This window comes from Myxocyprinus asiaticus, chromosome 7 (genome assembly GCF_019703515.2).
Source record: "Myxocyprinus asiaticus isolate MX2 ecotype Aquarium Trade chromosome 7, UBuf_Myxa_2, whole genome shotgun sequence".
In the NCBI taxonomy this organism is placed as follows: domain Eukaryota; kingdom Metazoa; phylum Chordata; class Actinopteri; order Cypriniformes; family Catostomidae; genus Myxocyprinus; species Myxocyprinus asiaticus.
The window spans coordinates 32,326,414-32,352,142 of record NC_059350.1 but is presented as its reverse complement, the minus strand read 5'-3'; the positions used below and the strand labels follow the sequence as shown (position 1 = coordinate 32,352,142).

At 38.0% G+C, this 25,729-nt stretch overlaps 1 protein-coding gene and 1 pseudogene across 7 annotated transcripts in view; one reads left to right on the top strand and one right to left on the bottom strand.

The window, feature by feature from the left end:
* LOC127443555 (condensin complex subunit 3-like) overlaps positions 1-4,366 on the top strand; it is a 38,114-nt pseudogene extending 33,748 nt beyond the window's left edge.
* Positions 4,367-4,731: 365 nt separating this feature from the next.
* Positions 4,732-25,729, bottom strand: part of LOC127443624 (ligand-dependent nuclear receptor corepressor-like protein) — a 60,201-nt gene continuing 39,203 nt past the window's right edge. For 3 of the 7 annotated variants that reach the window (XM_051702327.1, XM_051702328.1, XM_051702325.1), the window contains exons 6-8: positions 17,722-17,788; positions 7,061-11,526; positions 4,732-6,833 (exon numbers count right to left, since the gene is read on the bottom strand). In XM_051702327.1, the coding sequence (XP_051558287.1) occupies positions 6,820-6,833; positions 7,061-11,526; positions 17,722-17,788 (4,547 nt within the window). In that variant the 3' untranslated portion in view covers positions 4,732-6,819. Of the gene's footprint in view, positions 6,834-7,060; positions 11,527-13,579; positions 17,085-17,721; positions 17,789-25,729 lie in introns of those variants that run through there. The other 4 variants (XM_051702331.1, XM_051702329.1, XM_051702326.1 and 1 more) reach the window with 3 other exon arrangements.

The window sequence follows — 25,729 nt, the reverse complement described above, 5'->3', positions numbered from 1 at the left end:
CAGTGATGACTCTTCCTAATTGATCTTTAATCTGTTTTAATTTCAATTGTAGATGTTTACTTATTAGTGTAATGACTCCCCTGCTCTTACTTGAGCCAGCACTAAAGAAAACATGTCCACCCCATATCTTCCCAAATTTTTCAGCTTCCTGCGGGGAAAGATGTGTTTCTTGAAGAAACACTATATCATATTTCTTATGCTTAAGAAGAGAAATAACCTTCTTTTTATGGGGTGCCCCAACCCAATCACATTTCACGTGGAGAGAGACAGTCCACTCAGTTTAACATTTTACATTTTTACATATTAGAAAAAATAGATTGTGTGTCAAAAACAAGATTATAAAGACCACATTCCAACATTAGTGCATCCATCAAAACCCCAGAACCAAACAAACAGAAAAAAGAAAAACGTGTGCATTAACCCCGCACACGACAGCGCCAACTGGCTTCCATCCCTCCAAACTCAAACTGTCCATGCACGCCTACGAGAACCCCTGTAACAGCTTTGCTGTCGGATTACTCAAGTCCGGTGTTTCTATACAAATTTTGTGAGACAGAATTACACGGCAAAAGATAATCTATAAAACAAACACAAAGAGCGTGTAGATTCATTCATAAAATTGTCCTGAAGGTGTGTTACTCTACAAAATAAACTCCAGCTGCTAGGCGGAACCAGCACAAAAAGAGCGTGCAGATTCTTCAAACAGTAAGTGAATGTTCAGTGAGCCGGTCCACTCGGCTGCAACATGAGGGCAAACAAATGACTTAATCACTCCAATGTCTTGCAAGAAATACTCCACAAAACAGACTCCAGCCAATAGGAGGAATAAGTATATAGAGCATGTAGATTCATCCATAAAACTGTCCTGAAGGTGTGTTACTCTACAAAATAAACTCAGCCGCTAGGCAGAACCAGCACAAAAAAAAAAGCGCTCAGTTCCTCAAACAGTCAAGTGAATGTTCAGTGAGCCGGTCCACTCGGCTGCAATGTGAGTACCACAAGATGACTTACTCCATTGACTTTATGAAGGACATCGCTTGCTGTGGGCATGTGAATGTTTTACGGCCATCCTTAGCATGTATTCTCTATTTGGCCGGGAATATCAGTGCAAAAGCAACCTTCCATTGATGTAAACGTTTCTTGCATTCCTTGAATCGATCACGTTTCTCTCGTCGAATTCGCAAAGTCTGGGAACAAGAAAATGCTGTGTTTTTTCCAAGAAAGCCTTCCTTTACTCCTCGCCTCGTGTAACACAAGTTCTTTATCAGAAGATCTTAGAAATTTGGCCAGAATTGATCGGGCCTGTCTCCCTCTGCGGATCGCTGAACAGGAACTCTGGAATTCCGACGATACGGACGTTATTCCACCAGCTACGGTTCTCCATGTCCTCCAACTTCTCCAAATAAACACTCCAAATCCACCTTGGTCGCTAGCGGATTAGCAGATAATTCCCTCTCCGATGACTCCAGATAATCGATCCATTTCTCGACATCCCCCACTCTTGTAATCACCTCAGTGAACTTCGCCTCCATGGCAGTGATCGATCGAAGTATCACAGCAACGACCTTCATCCAGCATGTTCAGGATCTCTCGCTGCATTTCCCGCACCTCTCCGACTAAATCGACTCCCAGGCTCGCGGCCTGCTCGGGGGCTTCAGCTTGAGCACATAAGTGTCTTTTAATGTCTCTAGAGCCCGAGGATTTTGAATTCTTTGACATATTGTCCTCCTAGAACAGTTATGGAACAGAGTATATCGAATATCACCAGTCATTAAAAGTGTTAAATCTAGCAAAGTGCACAGAGCTCGCCGTTCACACGTCCGATCCTCGCATGGCGTCATGTGACTCCATACATTAATTTTCTTGAAAACTTAGTGCTACAGAGACAGTGTTTAAAGCAACCGGTCTCAAGAGAGACAATAACATTGAATAGACCAATGGCGTGAGTTGGTGGTGGGACTATGTGTTTGGTCGATCAACGGCAGAAGGGGGGCATATTCAGAAAGCTATTTTGAAAGCAATGTTTATTTTTTGCAATTCTGTTTGGTGGCGCTAGTGTCACAGAAATTACATACATCATCTTTAAGACCAGCCAAACAAAGTAGTCTAAAAAAGAATCACTTCCAATATAAAGAGAAAATTCGGACATGTTGGGAATAAATTAAATGTGTAACTGTTACATTATTTTCAATTGCATTTGACTTTTGATTTGCTTGGGAGGTTGTGAGCCTCTGCACACATAACAAATCAGTTTATCTGATAATCTTACAGATGCAGTGGTACATGACTTTACGACCTGGCAAATTCCGACGAAGTCTCAAGGATTTTCGTTCTAGTTATCATTTTTAAACATTAAGCCAGAGGAGATTCAAGACAAAATTGATTTAGAAATAAAAAAGACTGGTAGCGCCAGGGGCTGCATTAACTGAGAACTCATTTAACAGTCAAAATCTTTTACCATTTTTTTAAACATTGATAAATTCTAAATGCTTTCCAATATTTGACAGATTTCAAAAGGAGACTGTCTTATTTTATGACTGCATACATCAATCATTAAGTCAGAGTGTTACTGCCAGTTACTACATGATGATAAAGCCTAAAAGTAAAAAATTTTAATCTCGTTTTAGCGCAGAGTTAGATTGACAGGTAGAACTTTCATCCTAGAAGTCCTTGTTTTCACCAGACTTACGCTTGGGAAGTCAAACATCTATCATAAATTCACTATCATGTGCATACCATTATAATGGATGCTACATGTCCCTTAATGTAGCCCTACAAATTAAATAAATACAAGTATGATGGATAAAAGAAGATGGAATGACTGAGATTTTACAACATAGTCCATCTAGCTTAACCTCTAGGTATGGTAAAGGATTTGTTTGAAGAGCAGAGAACAGTACGGCATTTGTTTGAAATGGCTCCACTCATAAATTGTACCAGATGTAAGACTCTAATAATAGTTTTAAGACAAAGTAAAAATTATAGAAAATTATTGCCTCTGCTACAAAAGCGTGCTCTCTTAAGAATGATGCATTGACTGGGACAGACTTCCAGTATCACATCTGCTTTTTAAGGTGCAATCTAATCCTGATTAAGGAAATAAGACTGCTCCCAAACAGGTTTGAGCTGTTGGATCTGTTGCTTTGACAGCAACTCCAAGATGTTCTTTAAGGAACGTAACAATCCTGGATCAGGTCTAATCATCAACAATGAAATGCAGATAACTCCGTAATCAGTGTACGAAGAACAGGTCTTTTATGTGCCGCAATGATAAAACAAAATGCCACCATACAAAGGATGCAAGTGAGAAACATCCAGTTTGGGTTTTATTTTTTATGTAAATAAGATTGTCTTTCTCTATCCTTTGCTGATAACAAGATTCTCTGCTAGGTTTGTGTGTGTGAGAGTCAGAGAAACTTGCACTGCAGCTCCAAACAGATTTTAGAATTTTTTAGCAATAAGTCAAAACCACATGAAACTGTTCAAATGTCAAAATTAAATGCACTAATGGCATTAAAATAGTGGCGATAAACAAACATTATTAATTGCATATGTTAACTTTGACATGACTACTAAAGAGAAGATTGGCATTAAGTGAAAGAATGATTAATCCAGCAATTGAACAGTATTTTTCCATCTTGTGTGTTGCAGGAAGTAAAAGATAAAGTACTGCACAAGGATTATTGAAAAGCTTTGTAACCAGCTTAATGGAGATTGTTCTACTAAATCGGCCAGTAACGAGGACACCACCTTGCTTGCCCTGGTTGATAACATTGGAGGTACCAGTTTACAAAAAACCTATTACTTGACTACTTTGCAATGGCATCTCAAAGAGATAAACATTGCATCCTTGCAGGCCCAAAGATGAGACTAAACCTAAACGTGCCAAGAGAGGTACATTTTATTGAATTGGAGTATTCTTTATACTTGCTTGCTGTTGATAAAATTGCTGTATTTATTTATAGTTAGTTTCCAGTCTGTTGTGTCTTTTCAGGCCAGAAAAAAGCTTCCACTGTGAAGAATGGGAGGAAAGCCAGTAAAGCAGAATTGTGCTCTGATGGAAGGTGGGCTTGTTTTACCTCTTAAGGATTTGTGAAGTGATTAAGTTTTGTTTGTGTTCAAGATCTCAAATATGCATGTGCTATGGTAGATTGTGTCTAACCTTTAGCATGTGTTTGTGTACCTGCTTTCTCTATAGTGATGAAGAGAATGTTCCCGAAGCCCCTCCATCAGTGCGACCAAGTTGCCGTGCTAAGTTGATTGCTCTGGATAAAACCAAGCAGGATCTCACTGCCCTCATGAACCAAGAGTCCAGTGGTTCATAGGTCAGATTGTTTGCACCCCACGTTAGAACAGCAAAAAGTTATTTTACCACCTTCATCCAGTGACTTCCACCTGTACTGACTATTGCAGACTCGTGACTGGAATAAGGGCTTGATGAATAAATGTCTGTGGTAGCATGCGTTTTGTGTTAACATTTTTTTTATTAATCTTATGCAGCAGTTTTAAAAAATACAGAAATATGAGGAAGTAGGCCCAACTACTCATTCCTGCCCATTTCAGTTTCTAGTATGCTGTTATAAATAGTATGCATTTGTCCATGGAAGCTGGCTGAGAAACCAGCTCAAGATCCCATTTTAACATGGTTCAGAAATTGTTACTTTTTTAATCCAATATGCCTCTCAGCATTAATAAAAAGTTGTCTAAAATTGACAGTAAAATGAAACCATGTATTTGCAATCTTTTTTATTGTTCTAATGATGAAAACAAGTATAAAACAAACGAGAAAATACAAGGGATGAGTTTGTATAATTTATATTAAGTTTATGTACAAAATATAGCACCAGGTAACAAGTTGACAGTGGCCAAAACCTTAAAATGGCATAAACAAACATAGTAATACAATATACAGAAGGCCCATTCCAAGCTCCAGCATATTGTTGGCAAAGGTATACAGATATAATGCACAATTTAACTAGCTTGTCTGCACATTCTCTTGCCACATTGAAACCAGTGGGCAGCTCCAAAATGTTCGTAGTTTGAATGGTTATTGAGGACCTAAAACAGCAGATGGCTGGTGTTCAGATGGCTGGTGTTAGCACATGCTTGTGCAGAAACCTCATTGTTGGCACTAGCCAATCTCTGCAGTCTTTTTGTACAGCCAGAATGTTAGATAGTAGGTCCCTTTATAATGAAAGATGAGATCAACACCAGCACTACTTCAGCAGGTTAAGAACAAATGCCTCTAGCTGATTTTGATCCAGACACTAATTAATGAAATCTAGTAAACCAGTTTCATGACAAATCCAAGCTACTTGTCAAAATGAACCATATTTCTCAGAGTAAAAATTGTGATAAGTACAACTAAGGTGGTCTCAAAGTGTAGCACCAACTAGTCTTCTTTTTGCACAGATCTTAACCGGTCTTGTTACAAGGGAGAAAGTACAGGGTCACAAACTAGTAACACCAACAGCAGTTGGAAAATAGGGCTAGTAATGCAGTATTTAAATAAATTGGAGCAAACTAAACATACACTGGTTGTATCACTAGTTTAAATGCTCTTGGTATAGGCCTAGTTGATTGGCCTGGCTAAACACACGGTTACACCACTAGGGTAATCAATACCAGTTGATTTCAGGAGGTAGGTGTCATACTGCAATAGATCACACATTAAGATTTGCACATAAAAAAATCTTCTATTCAAGAAATAAGTGGAACATATGTGTCTCTGGATCATCTTAAAAGCTTTTAATAATAATAATAATAATAATAATAATAATAAAAAGTCTGGCTTTCATAGACTAAAACATTGCACCAAAATGACACTATACATTACAATGGTTGTCAGTAAGTATAAAACAAAATGTTGGGGCTTGGTAGTGCAACAAAAATCAGGATGTAAATTAATGCTTAAATGAATTAACAAATTGACAAACATTCAAAATTCACAGAAGTTCTAAGAAAAGCTAGGTTTCCATAAATAGAAGGCAAGGGGCACTAACTGGATACAGAGATGCACAAAAAAATAAAAATATATAAAAATAAAAAACTAATTTTTTGATGCTTTGTGATTACTGTAGGAGTGGGTAGCAAACAGAACTGCCCCCCCCCCCCAAAAGGTCTTACTGACCCAAGATTTATAGGACATAAGACAACTATTTTATACCCTGCTGAAAAACAGACCTATGGTGGTTTGCTGGTCTAAGTTGGCCTCCCAGTCTAAACAACTGAAAAGTGCCCAAAGCCAGCCAAGAGACCAGCAAACCAGCTTACACTGATTTAAGCAGTTTCTTTCGTCAATGGACTTATTCACAACTTAAAAAATGTACATGTTATCTTTAAACTTTGCAGTACTTGCAAAGAACCCATTTAAAAAGCTCTTTTACAAGATACTTGTAAAATGTAGATGATAAATGTTTTGAATGAACATATCTTTTAGAATTTTATAAAAGTTTGTCTTAAATTGACCCGAGTTGAGCTCTGCTATGAGAGTCCTAGGTTGGACAAACCAAACAGTGTTCGTAACCTTTGATACTCCATGCAATGTAGAAAAAAAACTTTACTTCTCTTGGTATGCACCAAGAATAAAATTGAGGGAGCTTTTAAAAGGAAAACAAAACACTACAAACAAAAGAAACCATGAAGTAGATTTAAATAGTGCAACAAGTGTCTAAATAGTGACAAGTGTCAAGTTTTTTCTGCTACATGACGCTTGCTGAGGTCGTGTGTCATAATGCTTGTAATACTCAACCAGACCACTGTTAAAAGGCACCTTATATTTGAGTTCAAGAGAATGTCTTGCTAGAGACTGGTCCCAAGTTATTTCAAAGAACCTGTAAACAACAAATTGAAGACATTTGAGCTCTTGAAGAGAATACAAACTAAATACAGAATAAGCTGCAATATTTAAACTTTTAAAAGCATTACATTAAAAACAGACCATCCACATTCCCCCAGTCAATAAAAACACCACAAAAACTCACTGTTCAATTTTAACATCAAATAAATATGCTCTACAGAGAAGGAATAAAAAGTGAAATAATACTGAAAGACAACTTACCAAGAACAAAGTCACACCACCTCGCTCCCAGAACACCCCTGCTGCTCCTTGATTGTCTGAGCATTTTTACTGGGGGAGATGTACTTGTGCTGCAGCTTTTCCATTTGCCTCTTTTTCCTCCTCTCTTGCTCTGGCTTTTTGGAGATAAGGGCAGCTGTACTGGAGATTCAAGTTTACCCCCCATCATAATGCCCTCATTTCTCTCCGTCTCCTCTTGCTCTGGAGAGACATCATAGAGCTTTACTGTGCAAATGTTACATTCCTCTGTCGTTGACTGTGTGTTTGGGGAGTTGATCTTTTTTAGAAAAACCCTGCACTCCTTCAGGGACTCGGGACTCCAAGCTTTGGAGCTGATTCTGTTCTCTTTTGAAATATTGGTAATCCCAATCATCTTCTGGGGAGCTTTGACTACACTTGGACTTTTTACTGAAAGCTTGAATGCATTTTGTGCTTTCATGACTGGTGTGGATGTTTTTTCTACAAAATTAGGCATTTCGTTCAACAATTCTATAGTCGGAACACCTGAAGTCTTTGTTCTCATCTGACCACTAAGGACTTTGTGTGCCTTATCAACTCTTAATGTTTTCCTGGGCCTGGTTCTAAACTTTAGCCTCACTCTGAGTGAAGTTGTTCTGTAAACAACCCATGTGCATCTAGACCTAGACATCTGCTGGCCAACATCATTCCTCTGTTTAAATGGTGGTATGTTAAAGAGCTTTCTCTTGGCTTGTGACCTTGCCTTGAACAGCATTTTTTGAGCTTGCTTGTGCATTGATGGACTCTTTGGGACAACTTTAGCAAATTTTTTTACATGTTTCCTGAGCCGCTCTGCCTGTGAACTTGGGCAAACATTCACTTTGCAATTAGGTCTGCTGGAGTTATAGCGAAAGACCTCCTTGGGATTTCTCGAACTTGCCTTCTTTACAATCGCAAGGGACTGAGTTTCTGTGGTCTGCATAAACCAAGTACAGAGCTTCTCCATATTATAGCTTTTCTCAAAGAGCATTTTGATGGCAGACTTCCTCTCAGAACTACTAGGCCTCTCACAGGTTTTTGGTATAAGATCGGTTTTCATTTCCACTGACTTGTTGGCCTCTAGGACATCCGATACCCAAGTATTGGACATCAGCCTGATCCTCCTGGATAACTCTTCATTTAAGGTCTCAGGTGATGCTGAAGTAGGCCACCACCTAAAACCTTCAGTAGATGAGAAAATTGGGTCCACTGAAACTGAAGAAAAATGGACTATATCTTGCATGCAGTGGACATTATTGGTCTTTGTGGAAAGTGCATTGTTTGGGGGCTCCTCATGTCTGCTCAGTGTAGGATGGCTGGCCTCAGAGCTAGCCTTATTCAGCAGTAGTTTTCGTGACCTACGAACCAGTGCACAGGACCTGGCAGTAGCAACAGAGTGGAGCAAATGAATTGAGGGTTTCCGCTCTCTAACGGAATGTCTCACTGGTATAAGTGGCCTTCTAGCACTCTGACAATGTTCTTTCAGTGCATCCACATCATGCGTGTGTACGTCAGTAGGAATATTGATCATCTTCTGCTCTTTGGAAGGCTCAGGTTCAACTGGAAGTGTCCTACGGAGCAGATGTGAAGATTTTGTGTCCCTTTTCATGTGTATCTTTCTTTGCCTTGGTGATTCTGCAGTGACAGTGACAGAAATCCCAGAAATCTTGACCTTGGGAGGTCTTCCTGGCTTTCTTGACACTGCCGTTTCACTCGGTCTTTGACATTTGATGTTGCTGCAGGTATGGATTGTGCATTTCCTTTCTTCAACAGGCATAACACAATTGAGATCCTTGAACTGATCTTTGGTCATTTCATCATTACTGCCTTTAATTCCAGAACATGTCTTACTATACATGCCACTATTACATACTTCATAAACATGTTGATATGCTGGGAAATTATCCAGATCATCAGAAACTACCCTTCTTGCCCTTCTTGATCTTCCATACACTATAGTAATCTTTAGATTTTTATTTCTATCATCCTTACAAGACATTTCTGATGTTCTATGATTCACCATACTGGATGCAGTTTTACCTCTAGAAGCACCTGAGTCTATTGTTTTGAATTTTGGAGGTCTGCCAATGGGACGTTTTACAGATTTCTCAATTTGTGGTCCTAATTTTTTGGGGCGCCCAGGACGCCTTTTTACTGGGGTTGTTTGATGTGTAGTTGGTATGGTTTCTCGGTTCACACCTTCACTGTTTGAACAACTGGGCAATATTATATCAAGTGAAGCCACTTCTTTTGGTGAGGTGCATTTCTTCCCACTATTCTCAGTTTTCCATGGAGCAGGTTCAATGACTGAATTGTGCACATGTTCATCTATTGCACTGCCTGCCCATGAGGATTCCAAACATGGATCAAACATCTCTCCATGTGAATTTGAGCCAGAGGCAGCTGCTTTAAGTGTATATTTTACACCATCTTCACCTCTCACAGTGGAAACAAACATAAGCTTTATTGGACTATCGTACTTCAATCCAGAATGGCTCTCTTTAACATGTTTTACATTCTCAGTGGTTGTAGAGTTAGACATGGGTATAGTAGGACTGTGCGAGTCAGTGTCTGGACTATTTGTTTTATTGGGTTTAGATCTTTTTGATGGTGACGTGGAATTCTGGCATGTTTTCCTTTTTCTTGAACTCAGTTTATGGTGATTCTTTCCATCATTGTCATCCTCATATAGTGGCTTTTCTTTGGATGAAATGTCATCTTTTAGTGAAGCCATTTTCTGTAAAATATCACAGTCTTGATTTTCATCTTCAATTTTGAATGGCTTTTCATCACTGACCGTTTCTTCTCTGATACCAAGTGCTGTTGAGGTGCCATCTGTAGGGGAATGCTTGATGAATATACTTTCTGAAAAACAGGCAGCAAAATACATCTTTCGTGGCTCAGTGACGTATGAAGAGAAACGCTGGGGTGGAACAATATTTCGTCTGGACCTTCCAATTTCAACAGTTAGCCTTTTCTCTTCATGGGTTTTTGCTTTCGCCTTCCAGTGACATCCAGCTGTTTGTGATTGTGCCTTTTCATCAGGAGGAGGCAGTAGTTCTTTCAGACCAACATGTTGCGGTTGAGTTTCTTGCTCCTCTTGATTATGCTGTGTCTCATCCGTTTGTGCTCGAGTTGTCAGATTGTCACAGGTATCTTTTAGGAGCTTTGTGTCCACTGTCTTGGATACTCTTTCCAGCCTACTGCATTCAAATTGCTCAACATCAGAGTGTGTGGGATGAGGAGGTTTAAAACTTTTTGGACACCTCTCTCTCTCAAACCCTATCTTCCTCCTGCAATATGATGGACTAAGTCGGGCCAAATCTCTTTTGATTTGTAAGCTTTTTCTTCTTGAAGATGGAAGGTCAGGTGACTTGCTCATGGCCTCTAAAGTTTCCAATCTCTTACGAAAACGTGTCTGAGGGGATCGCTGTTCTGTGGCTACATGCTGTTGTAAAAGCTCATTAAGGTTGTAATCTTTGTCACTACTATTATGTAGTACAGTTGTTATTATCTCGGTCAAATGTGTGTCATCGCTTGTCTTGGACATTTGATTGGCATGGGCAAAAATTGTCTGTTCCTTCTCTGATGGTTGGATACTCTTGAGCTTTTCAGTGACTCTATCCATTAGGTCTCCAATTAAAGATCCACACTGATGGTCATTCTCTTTCTCTGCTTGTGTATGAGATGTCAAAACCTTTTTGGAATGTTCATCAGTTGATCCCATATGAGGAGTGTTAGAGTACAAAGCTGTCTCTTCAAACTCTGTTCTGTGAGGTAGGAGAGGAGGAGGTGCCATATTCAGGACCTTGCAATCCTGAATGTGGGAGATGCTGGTCTTTGCATTCATTTTACACTCAGTGTCCACAGGCTTTGGCGATAGTGGTGGTGGGGAGGGGCTACGACTTCCTTTACTTCCATTATGAGAGTTACAATCGTTTTGAGAGTTTACTGGGACACCTCTTGTATAAGAAATATAGGCTTGATCATTCTGATGCTGGCACAAGGATATTTTTGTACAACAAACAGTAGAGTTACAACAGTTAACTTTGCCAACACATGCCATGGCTATATTCTGGCACGAATGGCCATGAATGTTCTTCAGACACACACACATAGGAGTAAACATGCAAGCTGAAACCCTACAAGCTGTTCTACAACAAATGCCAGCAGTTTCAGAACAGTCACTTAATGTAAGTGTTTGGATTTTTTTGTCTGCATGGAAGCAGAGGGGTTCAGCCTTAAATCGTTGTCTGTGAGCATCCCGCAGAGTTACAGAGATGTTGTAGTCTTCCTGCATGTCCATTAGAATATGATAGAGCAGCAGTCTATGGTGGGAACAAAGTGACGACATGACTTTCTCCAACACAGTGACTCTCCAGACCTCTGGAACTTTAGAACCATCATCCTTCCCCAGTCTGGAATGGTCCTCCTCATTTGGCCCTAAGGAACTATATAGATAAATGGGGATTAATCATTACTCATTTAGTAATATACTTGATTATGTGGGATAGCAATTTAAATATTGAATTAGTGTAGTTGAAGTGAATGTGATCAAGAGCTGCAAATGACTCAATTACTGAAAACATTTAAATTCCAAAATCCTTCTGTAAACAGATGCATAGCTGAATTTAGAAGATCACGGTTCATCTTAGTAAAGGAATCAAATAACACGGCATTGCAAACACATTTATATATACTGGTACATGACGTTTTACAGGTACATATATAATCCACCTCTCTAAAACAAGGGAATTAGGGGGGAAAAAGTACAAACACTTCTGTACACAGAACGTTTTTATTGATAACTTGAAGGCAAAAGATGGCGATTGTAGCAACGCTTACAGAATATCAATTTAATCGTTTCATAAAACCTAATGAATTTGGTCTTTTGACAATGAACGGCTCTTGACAAAACCAATTATAAACCAGTAAAATTACACAAGCTACTTGTCTATTTTGAAATGTAAATATTATAGGTCATTCCCAGAGACCTAGTGAAATGTCCTGGAGACAAAATTATATATTTCTTAATCTAGCACAGCTACAAAGAACACTGGAGTAATATGCCTTCAGAACTCTATCTTTTACTTACAATTAATTAAATTCTTGCTTAATGCAAATTTTGATTAGCCGCAACATCCTAAGATGTTAAAAAAAAGAGAGACCACACCAATATAAATATGTCAGACACAAATAAATGTTTGAAGGATCAAATCGCTTTTAGTTTTTCCCCCATATCAAGTTGATCAAAAAAGTCATTAAATATAAATTGATATGGTTAAACCACATGGAAGAACATTACAGGACAATTAACTTATGCATGCAAGTGCAGTAAAGCACCAAACATCAATGTGCAAGAGCAACAAAGTGCTTCAACACAAAACCAACACAACATTTAAACTTCATAATCTGATTACATCAAATAAAATGACACAAACACAAATACGATTAGATATAATTAAGAGGGAAAAGTATAAAATCAATCTTAGTGCAACACATATGCATAAATGACTGATTGCAAAATGATTTATATACTGTAACTGTTATGAATATGAAATGACATGTACTCTGAAAGGCCTAAACTGGTGATTTTAATCCATTTAATGATCCACCTCATCAAGCCAAACTCTCCAAAGGGAAATAAAAAAAACAAATGTTATATATTTATTTTACATTTAGCCTTTGATCTACTGTATAACCACTCCAAATCACACATTGTCTTCATAACACAGGAGAAATAATTCTGCTTTGGATGAACCATATTTGGTTCTTCAACAGTATCCTAAGGGCCCTTATCTGGATATAAAAGAACAGATCTAATACCAACATGCTCTACAATTTTCATAGGATTGTTACCCTGAGACTACTCAAATGTGTTTAAGACTGTAATTATACAGGAGACTGCCTTGGCATTGTATCTACACACTAACATTAGGATGTTAGGATAATAATGTGATATGGATGGGGATCAATATTCCCCACAGGGAGCTTAAAGGTATCCCATATAATGAAAATATGAAAACACAGCACTGAGAATACATCTATATAATTTAAAGTATCTGCATGGTACTAACGCTTGTACTATAACTGCCCTTTATGTTAAAAGTGAGCCTGTGCCTGTGACTATATGTATCTATCCCCGAGAAAAACTGAAAAATTTAAGTTACATTAGTAATCATAGTAATAGCATAGAAATCCACAACACAGATTCTATATGATTCATAAAGTTACATAAATCCATAATTTCTTTTCAAAGATTTTCTTGTGTAAAACTGCTACTAGCCTGTAGAATAACAGAGCTGTAGCTGTAAGAGCAGGCACTGTGTTGTTAAAGAAGATTGTTGTTTAAGAGCTGTGAAGAACATTCTGGATGGGTTATGATAAATACTTTTAAATCTGAGTTAAATTTAAGAATAAATCAGTATTTCACTATGAGGAACAACGAGAGGTTAACCATTTACAGAACATTCACAACAACACAAAAATAAATATTAACATTGGAAATATGAACATTTCTAAATTCAAAGATTCAATCAGAAAATTCACACAATAAATCAGATCACAACTATGATAAAAAAATAAATAAAATAAAAGATGCCATTCAAGGTCAGTAAACGGCCATATTCTACATTGCAAGAATGAAACACGATAACCTATAACACAATTATGTGTGAATCTTTTGTAAAGTGCAACCGAATCTTATTCTTGAACTACAAGAGCTTCTAAATTTTAAAACAAAAGAGCAGACTAATGCCACGTACACACTGCAGCTAAATTCGGTTTCTAGTTCACCTTTTAGTGCTTAATTCTGTTTTACACACACACACACACACACACAGTTCAGTCAAATACGTGAGTGACAACTGCATTCTACAACCGAATTAACTTCCAAAAAATTCAGGTAGTGACAACCGAATTTTCAGAAATTCCATGCAGTGTGTATGGAACCGAACTGAACAACTATTAGTTAATTATATGATTAATGCCGTGTGTGAGATATGCAAGTCTTCTCCTGGTGTAAATCACACTATCAGAGGTATGTCTTCATTCATTCATATATTCCAGTCTGTCTCTCTCAACTGTAGTTTCTCTCAACAGCCCGGCGGTCTCGGGGTAACATTACAGTTGACGGCAGCTAACAAAACATTTTCGGATGATAATATATCTGTGGTGGATAATCTCTTTGCTCAAAAGCAACGAACACAAAACAGGTTAAGATGGTGGCATTCATGTTTCACAAGCACGACATGTGCAGGGTTGCCATGGTTATCACTTGTTAATCATCTCAATTGCGGGAGTCAGTCCTGTACCGTACACACATGGAATGAAAATTTAGGGGATTTGCTCCCACATTTAAATGTGGTTGTCACTTCCAAAACGTTATAATGTTGTTTAACCAGTATAATAAAAGTTAAACTGTTGTATAATAGGTCATTAAAAGCTAGAGCAATCATAAACAAGAGAAAAGAACACAATTAAGCAAGAGCAGCAAGACTACAGAAACCTGGCCATACAAACAAAGCATTTCAGAGTAGCACCTGGATCAGGCTTTGCATTTCTGTCCCATGATAAATTCATTATGGAATGGGGGACAGGGAAAAATTCTGATCCACAATCAGCAGCACCCTACTCTGAACCGCTCTGTTCATAGCGTGTGTAAGTGGACTGGCAAAATGACCCTGAACTGTTATTTTGGTTACACCAGACAGATAATGCAGTGATGCCTTTAGTGTGAATAACAATATAATAAACTAGAATTTAAAGCAGCAAAGAGAATTTTGAGTGGGGATTACAATAGTTCAGAGTAATGAAAAAGTAATAAATAATTATTTTTATTACTTTAAAAAGTAAAACACACATTCACTGAGACTAGCATCAAGCTTAAAAAAAATAACAATAAAAATATATAAGTGCACAATTCTAACATGCATTGTTGCATTTCCAACTTAGTCCGCTAAGCTAAGCAGATTTGAACAAAGGAGGAGCAAGATATAAAAAAGCAAGCAACATTGTGTAGAGAGCTAGAAGTATTTAAACTTTCACCACAGGATGTGGGAAGCCTCATTCACTACAAGCCTGATATGGTCCAATCTTTCACTCTAAAGATCTGTCAACAGTCCTGATTGATTTACTTGATTAATACTTCATGAAATTATTCCAATTATCAATTATACATCAATACGATATTAACAATATTAGTAGTGTTTTTCCTTTGTTGGAGTAAAGCTTGTACCTACATCTCCCCATTGCATCTCTCACTGGTTAATTAAATGAGGGATTTCAGTCTTACTGTCCTAAGGTTGTCACATAGACACCATATTATATATATATATATATATATATATATATATATATATATATATATATATATATATATATATATATATACATACATACACACACACACACACACACACACACACACACACTGTGAACAGACATGAAATTAAATGACCAGTTGCTACAAAGACTAATCAGTGTGAAAACTGCATACAACAATCATTAAGCTGAGATTATGTTATGTATGAACAAAACCTGAATATTTCTTAGTTTTAAAACTGAGCTTAACTTAAATCAACAGTGCTTTACAATATTTTAAATATATAATCATTTAGATAACCACAGTGAAACCCCTGAATAGACTTTTTAAAAGGCATGTTTTGTGAATTAATGAAATGTACCATTTAATGTGGTTGAGGATTCAAGTGTATTTTTCTAAGTCTGCATGAGGTCCTGACTGCATGTTAAAAACCTTCTGTTGGCTGTAGTTTAGGTGATAAGTGTAGGTTAAAACCATCTCTAGGAAATAATTGAGGTTTTGGTTTTCAGTTAAGACTGTTTGTAGGCAGTAGTTGAGGCATTGGTTGTTGTCCCTGACTTTCCAGAGCCTGAGGTTGCTGCTTCGGCAAGGTGGAGCTTCTTTTTTGGTGGTGTTTTGAGCGTGCCAGTTCGCTCTTTCACTTTGTACTCCAGGGTGCTGTGTGGAACCCCATAGACAGCCTGAGCTTTCGACACGCTCATCTTCCCACCAATTACCATGGCTATGGCCTCCTCCAGGATGTCGTGGTCATATTGCCGATAACGGCCCCGTTTTTTCCGTGGCTGCTTTCGTTCATCATCACTGCGGTCAACACTTCCAGTGACACTCCCACCGACACTCCCATTCTTTATGTTCAGACACAGTGGAGGCAGGTCACCGTGGAGTAGACATGACTCATGGCCAGGGTTGCTTTCGACCAAACCCTGTTTGGGGAGAATGGTCTTCAGCTTGTGGAGAGCAGTGGAGCCATCAGAGGCTTTGTTGGCTAGGTACACAGCATCCACCATGCCTGCCAGATCCAGCTTGGCTTTGGGCTGAGCACTGAGGTGTACCTGAGGAATTCGAATGTGCACAGCTGGCCCAGTGGCAGGACTCTGAGGTGGTGTGGCTTGCTCAGAGCTCATTAGAGGCCTGTCGTTCTTCTCCCGCAGCTGTGTGACCATCCTCTGCAAGGTTAAGTGGTGAAGGTATGAAGAGGCGGCAACTGCTGCTGGAAACTTCAGCTCTGTGTGATCTGGTGATGGGAATTTACATTTTCCTACTTCAGACTGCTCAGACTGAGAGCGAGCCCAGGCCGCTACTTTCTGCAGGACCAGTCGTGTGTCATTAGTTGGCCGCAATGCATCTGTGCCCCTACCGTTTTCTCCAAAGATCTGTGGTCCTCCTGCCTTCCACTCGGTTGATAAGGCCTCAGTCTGTAGCAGTAAGGTTTTCTGAGGTATCCCGTATAGTATGGCTGCTTTGTGAATGTCCAATGATCCAGACAGAATGTCTTTCAAGGCCTTAGAGAGCAAACCTTCTGCAAACTTAGAGCTGCGATCCAAATAGTCCTCTCTGATCGGTCTCCTAAGGGGAGGTGGGTGGGAGGATGAGAAACGAACGGGTGAGCGGACCAATGACAGGACACACTCAGGGTCCACTCCTTTACTGCCTTGTCTTTTGGTAACATCACTCGTTCTCAATTGTCTGTATAACACAAAACCTCTGAGTTGTTTAGGTGTAATCACTGTGTTTTTGGCCTTAGGTTGCAAACGATACATCTTGAAAGGACAGTCTCTCGTCAATTGTGTGGTGAAAGACAAGCCTCTATGGAAGTACTTCCAGTATCTTTGCAATGCAGCTGCATTTTGTTTTTCTCCTATTTAATTCTCATGTGAAAATAATACTGCATAAATACATGAATAGATACATAAACAAATGAATATATACAGGTGGCACAGAGTAACAAGTGAAGCCCCTGACTGTTGGCAAATGTGACGTTACCTTCCAACAAGTTAGAAAAGAGTCAACCCCTTTGCAGTGCAACAAAAACACTGAATTCTACATTTAAAATAGCATAAAATGTGAAGATTAATTATTTATTTTTCTCAGAAAAATGATCAAATAGTATACAAAAGAAAAAGACTTGTAAAAGAAAATGCTAAATTATTTACTATTTTTTTATTTTAGTTTTACTGTAAATTTAAAAAAAAAAAAAAAAAAAAAAAAAAAAGCTCTTCGTCAATTTTTACTGTCAAAATGTAACCAGTTACAAGTAGAATTTTCTTTGCAAGGACAAGACACACACCTTGGTAAACAGGACAACAAAAGCTTAAGTACTCACCCTGAAACTTGAGTAGATGCATTTTCTGAAGACGTGTTTTTCTTAGAGAGGTCAAGTACTCCATCTACTATGAAAATTTAAATAAAAGAAATGGAAAAAGTCATTATTAATCAAGTTTAAGAGCAAATTAATCCAATTTATCCAGAGTTAACCCTTATTTCACTGTGTAGAAAGGTACTTTTCAGAGCTAGGCTTACTTAAATGTAAAAAGACACAACAAGCTAGCTCCTTTGAAAACCAGAAAAAGGAACTTTTTCCCCAGGGGATAGGCTGAATGGGACAAAACATCACAACTTTACATGCCATTAGTTTTTAAAATAACAACATTTCCACTATGAAATTCAAATATAATATCTAGATTGTTCTTAAGACAAACGTAGCATTTTATTTGATTTTCTCTATTTTATAATATTAATAATATTACATTATATTAATCACTCACTACCCATTAACCTTGTAAGACCCAATCGTGACTTGTGTGCATTTTCCATTTCCCTTTTTTATTTAAATTATACCAAGCTATAGAAAGTCAGACTTTTTTTTTTTAACAAATTGTTTCCAGTAGTGTTAGTTATTCATGCTAGAGACATTACAGACATTACATCAGAAATTAGCATAATGAATTCTGATTGAAAGTAATGACCAGCATCATCCAATCACTGCCAACCATGTTAAAATAAAATTATACATTAAATATTCTGAATCTATTTACTGATTACAACTGTCCCATGTCTGCCAAACATGAGTGGTCCAAACATCATCTATAGCCTGAAACTGAACTTTTGATAGGATGTTTGGAATGAATGCACTCATTTAGTTAATGACTTAACCTCCTGTGTGCGTTCTGTCTGCACTGTCTCAGAACAGTTTGAAATGCACCTTATTTTCATCCTCTGCAAGCAACATTTTCAGATTTTGGATTAACCCATTGATTCTCAATGTAAAAATGCACAGTGAATATAGGAATGCATTTACTAAATGTTAATAAATAGAACCGTATTGTACAGTGATAAAATAACAAAATGTATAATCATAAAGCAAAATGACCAACAGATGTGTTGATGCTGAAAGTTAAACAAAATAACTAACATGTTTTTTCAACTTTTGAGGGAATAATGTCCCAAAGTCCACGTATGTAGACATGTTTATCAGCATGCTGATGCACAAAACATGAAGGAATTTTTTAACAGTCTAGAGTGTTGTGAAGAGTATTCAGTCGGTTTAAACTAATTGAAATTATGCACTGCGTATAGCGAAGCCGAAATACAACGTCTACACATCTGGATGCTGGGTCACACGAGGTTAAACCACCTGTCCACAGACCATGGCTGCATCCGAATCCAGGAAAATTCTGCCTCCGGAGGCAGGAAGGGACCAAGGCACATACGAATTCAATGTTCGCGTCACAACTTGTCTACTGAGCTACCTTCATTTGATCGATTTTTGAAGGCAGCATTGTTGTATCCTTCGCTGCCTATCAAATCCCACAACCCTGTGCATGCGGATCCACAGTGGTTGAGCTGAAGAAAGAAAATGGCAGCCGTAGATGGCAGTTTTTTTTTTTTTTTTACTTTTGATTCCATTTCTAGTGAGAAAGTAGTAGTATCAAATATACTCTTGGTTATCGCCAAAATGTTCTTGATTTTGTTATACATTATTTGACCTTTCTGGTTTGGTTGGACTGAATGAATGCTGGTATCCTAGCATCAATGTGATGTAGCGCTGCCTAGGGAGCCTGTCCAAAAACAGTTTCCAGAGGTACCTTTGTACACAAATGCTGTCTGTTAAGTGATTGACTGATAGGTCAGCGAGGCAACAAGGCAGCTACCTTTGGTTTTGGATGCAGCCCATGACTCTATTTCATAGAAGGCCCTTTCCAACTGCAGGGACTAGTGCCCCTTTCAGGAACTGTTTGAGGAACAACAGTTTTTGTACATCAGCAACTATTATGTACAGTACATCTTCATCATTTTAAGGGACTGTTTTAGCTAAGGCAGAAGAATCTCTGCGGCAGTGGAAATGTGTATGGTGCTGCAGCTAGTGAATGGTCAAACACATATGACGCACAAACCAATGAGAAAGTAGAACTAGTCAGTAGTCGCATAAACTCTCCTGTTGCTATGTGTGTGAATTTGTACATGAATTTCAGGATTAAGGCTTCAGTTGGGGATGAATGATCTTGTAGTTGATACACCCAGTCAAGGGATGCCAAAAGCCATTTTCCCACATAGTACCAGTAGTTTGGTACCAAGCCGATACTAAAATCAATATCAAGAAGATTAAACGATACCAGTATTTTTGCAGTACCGGTAGTACAGACACAATTTGGTTAGTTTACTTTATACTTCATTCTATATTATTATAACTGTTTACCTGAGTAATTACTTAAACCTGAAGCAAACATAATTGAGAAACACTTAAAAGGTGACATGACTTCTTTGAGATTTACATTTATATTTAACTTTTTAAATGGACTAAAAGGAGTGTGTTCAACAGCACAATCTATTTTTGCTGTGGTATTGAAACTGGTATCAAGAATCATGACATTTTACTGGTATAGATGAAGTTACCGTTTACAATCAAATGCACTGTTACTTCCGGGGTTTTTTGGCAGCCCAGGAAAGAGTTGCATTCAATGGGAGCTTTGCATAACTTGAGCTGAAAATGCCCCCAAAATGTTGTTTTTGGGGTTGAAACACCCAATTTCACAGATTTTTAGAGATTTGAGCTTCTTTAAATTTCCATCTGGACTGCTGGAGCAGGAAAAACTACATTTTAGAAGAAACTGCACAAACTCGGATTGCAAACGTCTGTTTTTAATTTCCGAAGTGCAAACACTGTCAGATATACAAGGTCAAATATGAGCTAACGATGATCTTATATGAACAAAAACAATGGAAGGCCTAACAACGGGAAGAACCTTGTCTCCACCATTGCAGTGCAGGGACTAATGTTTGTGAAAGGATATGCGAATATAAATAATGTCATACTGCTATATTATTACATTATATAATGTTTAAATGATAAAAACAGCAGTGCTACCCATATACACCATTGAAATCTGCTGCTCAAAAGAACTTGTAAGCGTGGTTGCCTGCAGTGTGACGCAAGATATTTCATCTATTGGTACTGGCTACTGAAATTTAGGTATTGTGAAAAACCTTAACCCAGTCCGTGATCAGTCGTGTAGTGTGCGCACCAACACAACCGAAAACAGTGAACTGATAAGTGTGCGCAGGGTGCTGACTGAGAGTCATGTAGTGTGCACTTGGACTAAAATTTCCAGCTGCATACATTGGGCAAATGAACATTACGTTAACATCAAGTTTCTTTACCTGTAAACACTGTTTCCTGAATGCTCAGTAGTAGGTCCCACAAGCCATTTAATCGGTAGACTTAATATATATTTGTATAAAAATAGATAACCGATAAAGTAGAAGTGTTAATATCGGTCAAAAACACTGGTAAAACTGATCATCGGTTGATCTCTAATAATGAGGTTTCAAAGCGGTGTCCCCACGTCATTTATAAAAAAAGCATTTATAAAATCAGGTAAATTGAAAGTCAACCTTCATTCTGAAGGTCCTCTTTCTACATCTCATCTGCTACGAGATCAAGGTCATAGACTTTGGTATGTTTTATACTTTTTTCTTTATCATTTCAAGTACAGTTGCAATCGAAATTATTCAACCCCCCCAAGACAGTAAGGATTTACAAAGGTAAGCTTTTCTGATGACCCAGAATTTTTAAACTTTACATCTATATTAGTTGAGTGACACATTCAAAGTCATAGTGTGACTATATAACCTAATATTTGTAAATAGCAGGATTTTTTTAGAAATACAGCCATGTCATAATTATTCAACCCCTATTGCATGTAGCTGTTCCTTAAATATGTAAGGCTACACAAGTAATTGTTTTAAAACAAAATTAAGTCATCAATCTGCAATGACACTTAAGTTTTAAAATTTAAGTTTAGCGTTGTAAGCAAAAAATGTATTTCTATGCAAAAAATGCAATTAAAAATAAACTGTCTCAAAAGCTAATAGAAGAGATTTCATTACACAAGAAAGGTCATGGCTAAAAGTACATTTCCAAGGCACTTCAATTTCCAATTGACAAAGTTGGCAGCACCATTCATACATTTAAATATGGTACAACAGCAACCTTCTTGGGGTGCGGAAGAAAGCAAAACTTCACCAAGGGAAATGTTGACTTCAATATTCAAGAAGTAATAGGAAAGAAGTAGGAAAGACCTGTGGAGTCCTGGAAGAAGGTTTTATAGACATATGACACTAAACTGAAAATGAGTTTTAGACCCATGGGTCAGCAGTACATCTGGAGTAAGATGACAAGGTGATGACAAGAACGACACCATCCCCACAGTCAAGCATGGAGGTGGGTCATTCCTGTTATGGGTGTGTTTTGTGGCTGCAGGAAACGGCTATGCTGACTATGTGACTGACACCATGGATTCTTTCAGGTTTCAGGCCATTTTGGCATGAAAAATGTGATGCCTTCAGTGTGTAAATTGAAGCTTGGTGATCACTGGACTTTCCAGCAAGACAATAACACCAAGGATACATCCAAGTTGTCCAAAATCTGGTTCAGGGAGAGGTCGTGGAATGTCCTTAATGGCCCTTTCAGTCCATCATTAAAATCCCATTGCAAACCTTTGCTGGGATTTCAAGGAAGCAGTGGCAGCACAGAAACCAAAGAATATCAATGAGCTGGAAGATTTTGCTCATGAGAAATGTGTAAAAATTCTAATAGAGAGGTGTCCGAAGCCTGAGAACACTTACCTGAAACATTTATTAAGGATAAAGGATGCTCCACAAATGATTGACTTTGGGGGTTGAATATTTTTGACATGACATTTGTGGAGAGAATTAGTTTTTGTTTATTTTAAAATTTGGGTAAACTGAACATTCTGTTCTCAAAATCACTCAAATCTGTATTAAAAACTTACTGTTTACTGAGGTTTTATTTGATGTGTTTTAATTCACATCACCAAAATGTATTGCTGGTCGGGGGAGTTGAATAATTTCGATTGCAACTATAGGCTAACTGTGCTTGTATTATCCCAACAACAATTTGTCAATTCCATAACAAAAATCAGAAAGAAATTATTTGGGACTTTAAAATAAAATACATTTTCCTAATTTTAGCTTTTCATCATATTAACAGGAAAAAACTTTAAAAATAACATCAGTTTTCATCTTAACCATCTTTACGGTCACTATAGGGGGTCCAAACTCCAGCCTGCCATCTGCAGTACAGCCTGCTCTGATGCAGTCCGTCAGAGATTTTAGAAACAGAAAATAATTTTAGCCGCTATAGAGAAACTATATTAAATTCATATTCTGAAAACTGGATGTCGTTATCACATACAGCCACATTTCAAATTGCACTGTCTCCACTAGTGTGTTCTCTTAGGAGTTGCCACCAGCTTCATTCACTGGCAGAGTAACTTTACACAATTATACAGATACACTGAATGGACCTCAAAAAGATAAAATTGAGGAGTATATTTTGTATTAGACACATCATTGTTCCATTACAAGTGTTCTTTGTGAGTGAAATAGCCTATCCTTTAATAACATGTAGGGCCTACACAAGCAAACCATTGAGCATAAAGTGATTATAACTTTAATAATATTAACCCTTAAAGATTTCCTGTTTCAGTGGCATACCCAATATTAAAGGCTTATAACTCGACAAAAACAAAAACCTAAAAAAAAGGAGGGTCATCATAGTACAGACCACTTATCAAATTGTGAAAATAGTTTATATAAATTCAGAGACTCTCAGCCTAAAGCTCACACCGCCAGCGACATCGCGCAAGACAGCGACACAATCCCATTCATTTTCAATGAGAGCACAGCGACTTCCGGTGACACGAGCCTTTGCGGCATTGGCGACAGAGATGGATGGCCGTGGAGAGTGACGACACAAATTGAGAAAATTTCAATTTTATCCACCTTTTTACGTCCCATGATGCTTAGCCTGAAATGTGGGCGTTACTTCCTTTGTCAAGTAAACACAGCTGTTATTGTGGCGTACGTCCATTCATTCTTTCATTGCGGTGTTGGGATTTTGAGGAGCGCGAGTATGATTACATATGGACATAAATCAATCACTATATCAGAGTGTTACTGAAAATAAACTGCAAAAAAGTCTAAGACAAAGTGTGAACAAAACCGGCATGCTGTTTCTCCCAGATGGAGTTGAGATTTAATCTAAGCACAAATGCAACATTTCAAGCTAAATTATTGGTTGTTTTAGTGGAGTACCTTTGTTAGTTCAGCTTCAGATGTGTGTGCTTGTCATCTTGTCACCCTGCATGTTAAAATCAGACAGACACACTGAGGAAGAGCTGTGAAGTTCTCATACTTGGGTATGTAATAACTTTTTCAAGTTTTACGATCAGACGATTATTTCCTTTTAAATCCACACGCAAGTTTAAACATTTGTTCGGAGGGTGATTGACTGGTGAGAGGTGGTGCTTTGCTGCTGTCCGGGACACATCAGGACACCGTTTTAAACCTCAAATGCGATGTGGTGTTTGACTACCTCTGTATGTGTTTTTGTGATCCAATCACAAAACATTTTGCACCCCGTTTACAACTATATTTAGCGCTGACCATTTGCGATTGAATCATCTGAAACACGTTTTATTACCAGCTGTAAAAAAACAGTGTCTAAAATGATTGCAGACAAAGCTAGGGAATGCTATAGAACGGCTTCCAGCAGAAGTCCCACCCACACTCGTTTCCGCAGTAAGACCCCCAGGAAAAAGTTGGATACAAATGACGAGTGACATTCGTAAGCGACTACCAATGAGAATGAAGACAGCGGAGCTCACGTCATCTGTCTCCTGGCAGACTGGAGACGAGTGCAGACAAGACAGAGAACTTTCAGCGATGTGAAGGACTTTCACCGTTTTATATAATTTGTCTGTAACCACATGCATGGATATAGTAAAACGATGAGTGGAAAAGCGTGTCAGAAACGGTCAGCATTCTGAGTCAGTTTGATCGTCTTGTTAATGATTAATGCACTGAACACTGCTGCATGTTTTATTAAACACGCTACACTGCAGAATGAATATTTTTAGAGACAAGAGAACTGATTCCTTGTCAAATTGTAATATCTTAATTTTACCAGAATTAGCTCTCATCCGTGATCACATTTTCAAAAGCTATGGCCAGACATGCAGTCCTCCAATAACATTACAGCGACAAACAGTAGGCACGCCCACTAGTGACACAGATTGCAGAATCTAGCGACACCAAGCCACAGTTGCTGGCGGTGTGAACGGGCTTAAGAAACTGCTGAAAAACCAAAAAATATTTGGGCCAAAATATTTGACATTATATATCTCTGGGTGTAAATATGGTGGCTCCGATAAACTGCTTTTGTTTTGCTCTCAATCATGTCAACTGTAACGGAGTAAAATTTTGTGTTGATTCAACAAAGCAATAAAACGTTATAGCATTACAAAATAATTTATCCTAGTGTACAAAAACGTCTCCAAGTGTCCAGAAGCCTCTCCAAACAAAAAAAACAATAATTGTATAAGAACTAATTACATAAGCAAACACAACAATGACTAAAGGTATGCGCAGCATGCATAAATTATCTTAGTAATGAGATTTCACAGAAAGAGTGCCATTTGATTCAATCGGTCTGCATCAAGTTTGTCATGTACTTGGCGCCATCTCCTGGTGGCCATGTGTAACAGTAACTTATAACATGTCTTTCTGCCCAAATATGGATAATTTTGCACCGATCTGAACCCAATCAGATTGGTTTAGTATTCCATGATGCTACATAATTTCCAATAGATAATCGCCTCTAAGTAATGTATGTGCTATTTTAGGTTCCGTTTATTTTATGTGAAGTTATAAGCAATTAAGCAACACCTGTTCACATGAAACAAATGTCAAAGACATACTTAGCCAGGGCCGATGGCAACATGAATTGTAATGTAGAGCTTTAAAACGAT